At 37.1% G+C, this 9,325-nt stretch overlaps 2 protein-coding genes and 1 long non-coding RNA gene across 3 annotated transcripts in view; 1 reads left to right on the top strand and 2 right to left on the bottom strand.

Moving 5' to 3' along the window:
• LOC113581032 (uncharacterized) overlaps positions 1–902 on the top strand; it is an 8,598-nt gene extending 7,696 nt beyond the window's left edge. Inside the window, exon 2 of the long non-coding RNA XR_003411028.3 lies at positions 535–902. This is a non-coding gene — a long non-coding RNA (uncharacterized LOC113581032). The remainder of the gene's footprint in view (positions 1–534) is intronic.
• Positions 903–2,409: 1,507 nt separating this feature from the next.
• On the bottom strand, positions 2,410–4,289 carry eif1b (eukaryotic translation initiation factor 1B). Its single transcript, XM_027015913.3, has 4 exons — positions 4,088–4,289; positions 3,050–3,213; positions 2,815–2,916; positions 2,410–2,736 (listed from the first exon to the last, which is right to left on the bottom strand). The coding sequence occupies exons 1-4, from the start codon at positions 4,116–4,118 to the stop codon at positions 2,692–2,694; spliced, it is 342 nt and encodes a 113-aa protein (XP_026871714.1). The 5' UTR covers positions 4,119–4,289; the 3' UTR covers positions 2,410–2,691.
• Positions 4,290–4,789: 500 nt separating this feature from the next.
• On the bottom strand, positions 4,790–8,790 carry irgq1 (immunity-related GTPase family, q1). The gene is made up of 3 exons (XM_027015880.3): positions 8,644–8,790; positions 7,221–7,955; positions 4,790–7,030 (listed from the first exon to the last, which is right to left on the bottom strand). The coding sequence occupies exons 1-3, from the start codon at positions 8,652–8,654 to the stop codon at positions 6,307–6,309; spliced, it is 1,470 nt and encodes a 489-aa protein (XP_026871681.2). The 5' UTR covers positions 8,655–8,790; the 3' UTR covers positions 4,790–6,306.
• Between the last annotated feature and the right edge of the window lie 535 nt (positions 8,791–9,325).

The raw sequence follows: 9,325 nt of genomic DNA, 5'->3' as shown, positions 1-9,325 counted from the left end.
ATGTAGCATCACAGTTTTTGGTTAGGAACCAAAATATAGTAGTTATTGACCTCTGTTAAGGAGCCTACATATTAATGTTCCATCTGAAGCTAACTTGCTGGCAAGAGCATAGAGAGGTAGGCCAAATAAAAACTGAGGGGTGTAAGTGGGTAGGCAGCAATTAAGACAAAAACAATAACAGCTGGCTGGCCTCTAGCTAAATTGTTTAAAAACAAATCTGCCAGTTGCTGAAGCCAGCACAATAATTCTGTGCTCGAGCACAGTGTTCTGTGCTTGTGTCTGGACAGTTTGTGATATTTTCTATAGGTAATTAGAATTGTTATAAACAACTAACTCAACTAAGTTATTAATGGTTTACAAATGGCTCTTTAAAAATCCAATAGGCACTGATTTTAGCATTCTGAAAATATCAACTCACTGCACTCAACCACTCAACAATTAAGCCATTAAGTTGCAGAGAAAAGAAAGAAAGGCTGGTGACTAATATGAAACATCCATCATTAACTCTGTGCATTTTCTTGCATCCTCTTGCAGAAATTAATTGAGTGGCACAGAGAGGCCGGCATTGAGCCTGAGGCTGGACTGCCTCTACCGTCTGTTCCTGCTTCCTCGTACAGGCACAGGCCCACCAAACTGCTGATGCCAAAAACTCACAAAACCGCCCAGTGGATGTCCATGTCTCAGTTAACAAAATGCTGATCTTTGCCTCAAATTATTTTGTATATGAAAGAACTAACCAATGTGTACAGCATGAGCAGGTCAATATATAATCTTGTTAAACAAGATAATATGACATAGCATATACACTACACTAAAAGCTTATTCATGTTTTTTTTTTTTTTTATGTTTTGTAGACCTTCCCATGATTCTAAATACAAAGTAAATTGATAAAAATCCCCTCATGCTTTGCTTAACTTTGTAATAGCACCTGAGGTTTAACAGGCTATCCCTTCTAAAAGGACCCAGAAAAAAGCTACATTAGAGAATTCTTCACTGGGTAACAAGAACACTCCATAGTAAAAGTCAAGGTCAAGGTCAATGCTTTGTGGTACAAAAGCAACAAATGAACATGCTCTCAATCAGCAGTTGCAGAACTGTAACGGTTAAACAATTAGACAGATTCTAATTATCAGCATAACTTTGCTGATATAGTGCTACAAAACTTCCTCCTTATTCCCTGGTTTCGAGGGTTACTCTTCTGTTTCAGTTTAGCAGGACAGGTCAATATCCTATGCCACCACTTAAAGGATCATAGAGAAAATAAGTTAGGTATTCCCTAATGATGCAATAAGGCAAAAAAAAGTGCATAAGAATGCAACCATACCTGCATGATACAATGCACAAGAACAAAAACTGACATTTACACTAGCAGACAATTGTGAATCGTGCATCTTGATAGCTATCCATTTTGCTCCATTTTCTGTGAATAAATAAGATAGCATAATTCACAATTTTACAAGTCAAAAGATACCCCATAAGCCTAATGACCTTTCCCAGTCACCTATATATCTGCCTATGTATTTAGGTCCAACACTAAGTTTAATCTTATCCTGCAAAAACCTTAACTTCATTCATATTGTTTGGGGTCATGCTTTCACCAGTGGTCTCACTGTCAAAGACAATTCTAGTTATGGCAGGCAAAAATTGAATTTTAAAAAAAGTCATAAAATCCATCAATATTTCCATACATCATCCAAGAAATAAATTATCAATAGGCTTTTAAACATTTTTTTTTCTTGAAACACCATTATTTCATATTTATAGATTTACTTAAATAAGGTTTACTTTGCTAATTTATAGATTGACTTCAAATGAGGGGTGGGTTTATTTATGCTGAGTTGTTCCAATTGGACAGTAGGCCTGCAGGCTGACAGCTGTGCTTGGAAAACCTGAGACTGACAAGAATGTAGATATCCTTCAATAAAACCCAAACATGTTTGCAAAAATGTTAATATAAAACACATCTAAATAAATTCTTAAAAGTTCTGAATTTGTTAAATTACTTATTGACCATTCAATGAAAAAGATATACTTCCTAATTTGTCACTCACCTCCCACAGGCGAAATCTACGATTTCATAGTAAAAGCTCAAAGTTCAGGTTTTATACCCGGCTAAACAAAACCAACCTCCGGCATAAATATTAATTCACAATTCATTTGCAGAGAGATGAGATACACTATCTGAGATTTGATTCATGTTGGTATTTTGTTAAAAAAGGCAAGTTATTTCACAGTGAAGCAGTAAAGAAAAGCCACTGGCAACTTGTGATGGTTTAGTATCAGTGTCAAGTACAGCCCATCATTATGTACATTCATACATACGTCACTTCCCCATTGGCTCACACTTGAAATTCTATTTCAGAAAAAAAAAAAACAACAACAACAAAGAACTAAATCAGTTGTAAAAAATAGGTCTCAAAAATCATTTTATTGTGTAGAGAAATATTTAGCCAAGTGTGTCCATCAAATGTTCATTTTAGTCAGCAAACATCCAACTTATTCCCTGATTCAAAGCAGTCATGTTCTATCAAATGTTTATGAATAAGGAATACTTGTAAAAACTTTTGTATAGACAACATTTCACTTTCACAGCCATGTTTATCAGGCTGGAATGGGGTCAGGAAACTTCAGAGCCCTAATCTGGTGTTCTAAAAATTGCTGTAGTCCTGATCCTCTGGTAAATCCATTATTTTAAAAACCATGGACCTTCAACTGCTCTTCCTTTACAATGTTAATCTGTAGAGGAGGGGAGGAAAAAAAGTGAGACCCAAATTCATCAAATGTGGCAAAAACACAGACACACAGGCAATTTACCTCAAGAAGAAACTGGCAAATATTTTTTCTTTGGTCTCCTTGTAATTGAATAACTTCTCCATACTCAGGGTGCTCAATCACAGTACCATTGCATGCAAATTTCTGCAAAATAAAAGCAGCATAACTCTTAGAAGTAAAATTTAACAGAAGTATTAAATAGTGCTTTTACTTTGATGAAGTGACAAGTCTAAATGTTCACAGTACATCACGGTCTTCATAAACAAAAAACGCAAACCTTTTTGAAGGCCTTCACAAGCTTTTTCTTGTCATAATCATCTGCAATTCCTTGCACAGTAGTAAGCGTCTTGCGCCCGTTTCGTTGCTGTATCCTTATGTGTATTTTATCTTCTGTCCCAGCAGGGAGCAAGTGGTCACCCTTAGTTGCATCAGCAAAGGGATCTGAAAAGGCAAAACATTTAACAATCAACTAAAACGTGCTACAAAACAGATCAAATCAATTTGCCATTTAGCTAACACTTACTGTGTTGTAATCAAGAAAAGTGTTATTAAGACACTTGTCTAGTGGTGAGTGTTTACATCGAATTTAATTTCTACATGAAACTTGGCGTTAGCTAGTTTTGCCCCCTTTGCACTAATCAACATTTTAAAATTACCGTGGCCACAACATACAGAAACCTTTTTACACAGGACTCCCATATTATCATAATTTTGACATGGGTTACATATCTCTGAACTGTAAATCGCAAAAGAATGAATGTTTGAAGTTTGTTGTAAACAGCTAGCTGTGTTAAGTACCTAGCATCGCTAGCTATCTTGCCATGGTAGCGTTAGCTAGATGTAACTTGCGAATCCATCATAGCTAGCTAGCTGACTTAGCTACTTGGCAAGCTAATAACCGTAGTTGTGTATACAACAGGCTTTATGGCCATTCGTGTAACAGGCTAGCTAACCGCTAACTAAATAAAAAACTGTCCACCGTATCTAGCGTGCGCAGACACAATTGGCTAGTTAGCTTGCTAGTTTGTTGTCCGCTATTTGCGTGGTTGGGACATTTCATCACCCAAGCAGCTAATTTGCTCCTGAAAACGTAACCCAACAACTTGAAGTAGCTGTTCTTGGAATTTATTCACCTCAAGCTTTTTTGTTAGCCCGCTAGTTAAGACACAGATGCATCGAATTATTTAATTAAGCTAGTTATGATATGTGGCTGTAGGTTGGGGTGCCATGTTGTTCATATCCCCTGTATGGCTTAGGTAGCCAGCTAGCAAGCGTATTGTGTTCAAGTTGTAAGATAGCTAGCTAGACAACTTACCAAAAGACTGGAGGTTCTGGATAGAGGACATGCGATATTATTACAGTAACTTTATATACGAAAGATATGTGCACCTAACGGCGTTTCTTTTATTACTAGTATTTGTTATAGCTAAAGCAAATGCGATAATGGCCTAACAGGCTAAGCTACCTATCAAACTACAGCTTACAACATACAGTCCTAGCTCGAAAGACCGAAATCAAAGCGAACAGAATCTTTTTGCTTTGTTCTTAAGCAACCGTAAAGCAAGAAGCTCATTGGCCAAATACAAGCAAAGGCGGGGTTGAGTTTTTCCTGGGCTGTCGAGGTCGTCGGAGCTACTGATTGATATTCGACTACTTGGTTTGTTTATTATTCCCCTTCAATTGCTATTTTCCCAATCAAAATAAATTTTTGTCTATTTCTCTTTACGGGTAATTAAGCACTCTCAAGTGAAATCCTTGCATTAACGCAAAGGATACACAACAAAAAATGAGGATAATTTTTTTTTAAAGGAATACGAAGGTAGTTTTATTTATTCACTTATGCTAAGTGTCGATCTACCAATTAGATTTTGATGGTGCAAAGTTCTTAAATTTTGCCAGTTTTGTAGAATTTGCAAAGCATTAACATTCGGGAAACGGCCCAATTCTTAATAATCTAACCCAATAGATCTGTTATACTGGACGATAAAAAGAAAATAACGCTTTCACAGAAAAAACATAACTTTTAATCAGCAATTCTAATTTACTTTAGGAAAAAAAAAAAACAGACTGAAAATTTCAGTCTCCTGGCACTACTTCCAAAAACAGGAACAGAGATCACTTTTCTTTTAAAAATTAACCAACACAGTAGCACACCTGAATAGGAAAAACCTGAGACCCTTAAAGGCCTGAGTGATGTTACACACTGTAGGTGCTATGACCAAATCCATTTATAACATTCACAAATAACAGAGTGGTGGTGAGAGTAACAGTACTATGTGCCCCTGAGCTTACTCAATCACACACTTCACACCTTCCCCAGGTACCACTGTATACAATCAGGCAATCAGAAATATAATTTAATTACTAATATACCTACAATGCAGGGCTAAAGAATGTTCATAATTCAACCCTTTATACATCTCACAAATTAACTGAAGCTGGCACACATTAAACTGGTGATCTCAGGGTTGGAAGAAGAGATGCTGACCCTGGACACTGCCAAAGAAGGCTGGCTGGACAGTGCAGCATGGTGAATGTGCTGCCAGCCTAATTGAAGGCAATGGTGACTCACCAGATAAGACCACTATGGTTCTGTTACAGTTGGTGCTGTATAATGGGAACATCTAAAATATAATGGGAAGGGCCCTTAAGAAATATTCAAAGCTCAGCTAGAACTGGTTACAGTTTAATGGCTGTTGGATGGATCCACTGCCATTCATTTGGAGCAGTGTTAGAAGTCCTCCTCAGTGTGTGTTCTGAATCACAGAGACATCTCTCAGCACAGAGGTTGTCTACACATTTTTAATTTCAGTAAAAAGGGAGAAAAAGGCCTCGGCTTCTTACTGTCCTTTTTGGCAACTTTGACATTCATGAAAGAGTCTTGGCACTGTGCAAACCCTGACCTTTTAAAACACAACAAGGAACTTAGTTCAATGTTTTGCAGAGACAGAGAAAAATACTTAGGGCATACAAAAACTAAACAATAAAGAATGTAGTTAGTGCTCAGATAGTTAATAGCTAGTGTATAGATCCTAGGCTCCATTTCATTTTTCCACAACAGACTTTTCATTTTGTACAATACAACAATATTCTATTCCCCCACATTACCATGCATTTATCCAAAGCAACTTACACTCAAGTTGTACTCAGTCATAAGTGTTAAGGGTCTTGCTCAGGGGCCCAACAGTGGCAACTTGGCAGTGGTGGGGCTTGAACCAGCAACCATCCCATTACAAGTCAAGTGCCTGAACCACTGCCCTACCAGTAGATATATTAGACTTCAAAAATCAGACAACAACAACAACAACAACAAATTATACTTCTATACAAAAGCATACTTTGTTCCTTAGGTGGCATAACAGCCTATACATTTATTCACCCTGAAAGCTGCAAACCATCCTCAAAAGACAGGGACAGGTAATTGCATCATTTAATTACCTACTTGAAAACATTAAATTCCTTCTCATAAAGTTGCATAAAATAGTCAATTTTCAAAACAATATAATCAGAAACAAAATTGCTAAAATCTAATAACTATAGTATCTGACAAGTGCTATAGTTTTGTTTCTGTCTGACCATACCATCCACCCAATATGCAAAAGCACTCAACCTTATTGCATTCAGGTCACTGCTCAATACACACTCCAAACTGACAAAGTCAAAGGTATTTTTGTCCAAGCCATTTATGAGAAACAGCTGAGAATGGGCAAGGTTTGCCTTCTTAAGTTCTTCAGCAGACTGTGCTCGAAGTCCATCCAGGAGTTGAATCTCTGGATAACATAAATCACCTTGGGTCTGCAAATAGCAATCAACCTTTGTCTGAACAAAGTGGTAATGTTTCCTTAACTGATCTGCAGCTCTTGCAAGTTCCACGTGGAGTGCCTGCTGCCACTCTGACACAATAATCACAAAGAAGTCAAAATTATCCATAAATAGTTTAATATCCTCCAAGTTATCAGTGATTCTCTCTATTCCCGACACAGCCCAAAATCTGACATCTGGGTACTGAAGGCTTGTGGCTGAAGTTGTGCTGTTAGTGCTATTCTGCTTCCCGGATAGGGCATCCAACAAAGTGGAGACCCCTGAGCCAGTTTCCCCCAAGATGGCCACATCAAGCTGGAAATGCTCTAATGCATCCAGTACTGTCTTCAGTGCTTCTGTACCATGTGCAAAGTCAGAGTGTTTGCAAATTGTGCATATCTTCTGAAGGTCCTCTTCGCTGATTTTCCCACTCTGCAAGGCATGCTGCTGGATAGTCCTAATGTGGTATGCGTTTGTGAGAGAAAGAGAAAGAGAGATGAAAACTAATGCTTTACCTGGAGCTTACAAATTTGACATCACATGTAAGTAATATAATGGCTGATATGTTAGTATATATATTTTTTTTTAACTTAGCTTATTTATAGAATGCTAAATATGTTGAATACCCTTACACATAGCATACTCACCTTGCTTTTGTTCTACCTTTGGTGAACACATTGGCCATGAACAGAGGAAAAACCTCTATTTTGAGTTTTGAAGCCTCATTCTCAAGTGTGTCCTTTAGTTTCTGCAGGTCATATTTCTGTGTGCCATGAACTGACACTAGGAACACAGAGGGATGTAGGTTTTTATCATTTAAATATTTCAAACATTCATCTCTCATTAGACCCAAGGCTCTGGTTTCAGTGAAGGCAAGTTTTCTACTCTGGGAAAGCAAATCATTGTCCACTTTGGTCCTGACAATATAAAAAGGCTTATTTTGTCTTTGTATTTCATCAATCACAAGCATGTTGTTTTCTCTAAATCTCTCAGATATCACTACAATGAACATGTCATATAGGACAAAGTTCATTGCCTCCACATAAGTCTTTGATGCAAAAGAGGGTGTGCCCATCCCTGGAAGATCCCAGAGTCTCACATAAGGTAAATTTGGATATTGATACATGGCTGGCTCTGATGTCGTCTCCACTACTCCTGTTGATGCTGCCCCTTCATCATCATGGTCTAGTCCAAGCAGTGCATTAATAAGTGTAGACTTTCCTGAGCCAGACTCTCCAGTCACAGCAATGTCCATCTTAAACTGACTGAACACCTCCAGAACAGTCATAAACTCTCGTGTTGTTTTCATGGATTTTACAGACTGCAGTGCCTCTGTGATTTTGGTGATGCACTCTTCTGGGACCTTTTGTGGCATACTAAACCTAATTGAGGAAAAAGTGACGTGAGTTCACATCCAGTTTGATTTTTATCAATTTATGCACCGGCCCCCCACCTATGGCTGATAACTGGCTCTGGTTCTTGCCAAAAATGATGGAAGATTTCTGCATGTTATTTAGTTTGTTCAGTAGCATAAATAATACATCATATGTTCTCAAAATCCCATAATTGTTATCTTGAGATAACGAGACGTTGCTATAACAAGAAAACTAATTGTTACCCTGAAGTCACAAAAAATAAATAAATAAAAACAAATCGTGATAGACTAACAAAGCACAGGGAAAAGGGGAGTTTCTAAAGTGAAATGGATAATATCTTATGTAGGCCTACTATGATCGCACCTAAGTAACATCCTATGCGTCATTCACTTATGGTTTTTATTTTTAGTGTCATCGGTGAAACTCAAAAGAATTAGAAGTACATCACGTTTATTAAACATCTCAGGAAAAATAATAACATGGTTAGAAACTGTAGCTAATTTATGTTCACCTTGGACTATAGGCGCACCCGATTGTTAATGTAAAACAAATAATCGCAAATCGTGAAGTAGTATTAGTGACGCTAGTCTGGTTTTTCACAAACGGTCTGTTTTTTTGTGGGGGTTTTTTGTGTGTGTAATATAGCTTGATCTTATCATATACTTAAAAGTGTAAAGTAATAAAGTCTACTCACCTGGTATCCATTTTACTACTTTATGACAAGGGAGTGAAAGTGAAACGTCAATAAAGTAACCTACGGAGGAAAACGCTTTGTCATAGACCTGTGTAAAATCATTTGAACAGCTTAAAGCTGTTCATAGTAATGAGTCTTTAAACTGGTTTAATGACACTGGAAAGCGTAATTTCCTGTTTCGTAAGCAACACCTTTATACAGGATTTGTGATTTTAGCGACACGGCTACAATAGCGAATCAAATCGGCCAAAATAAAAGTCTCAAATATTATTTCAAACGTGCATAAAAAACAATAAGAAAAAAATTCAATTAACACTTCACAGTTTGAATTTAATTATTAAAAGAAAATTAAGAAAATGTATTAAAAACATAGCAATTATACACTGATGAAAATCAATACGATGTAAACAAAGTTCAAACTAGCATGGTTAGGAATTACAATTTTGGGACGTCACTTTATTGACACCTTTACACTTTTTAAAGTGAAAAGGGTCTTTGGACAACTAAACGCATAAGCGAGGAGTTGAAAACAGTGGATGTCTGTTCTTTGTGGTGTACAATCTGTAATCAAGCCTGAGTATCTAGAAAATGCAGTTTTGTGCTGGCACTTTATTGACATTTTTCATTGTCAAGACACAAGAGCCTTCAAGAAAATGCCATTAAGTATAGGTCTTTGGACAAA

The sequence above is a fragment of the Electrophorus electricus genome, chromosome 14 (assembly GCF_041902795.1).
Source record: "Electrophorus electricus isolate QZ-2024a chromosome 14, ASM4190279v1, whole genome shotgun sequence".
Classification (NCBI taxonomy): domain Eukaryota; kingdom Metazoa; phylum Chordata; class Actinopteri; order Gymnotiformes; family Gymnotidae; genus Electrophorus; species Electrophorus electricus.
The sequence above is the reverse complement of the archived record's forward strand: the minus strand, read 5'-3'. Positions and strand labels throughout refer to the sequence as shown.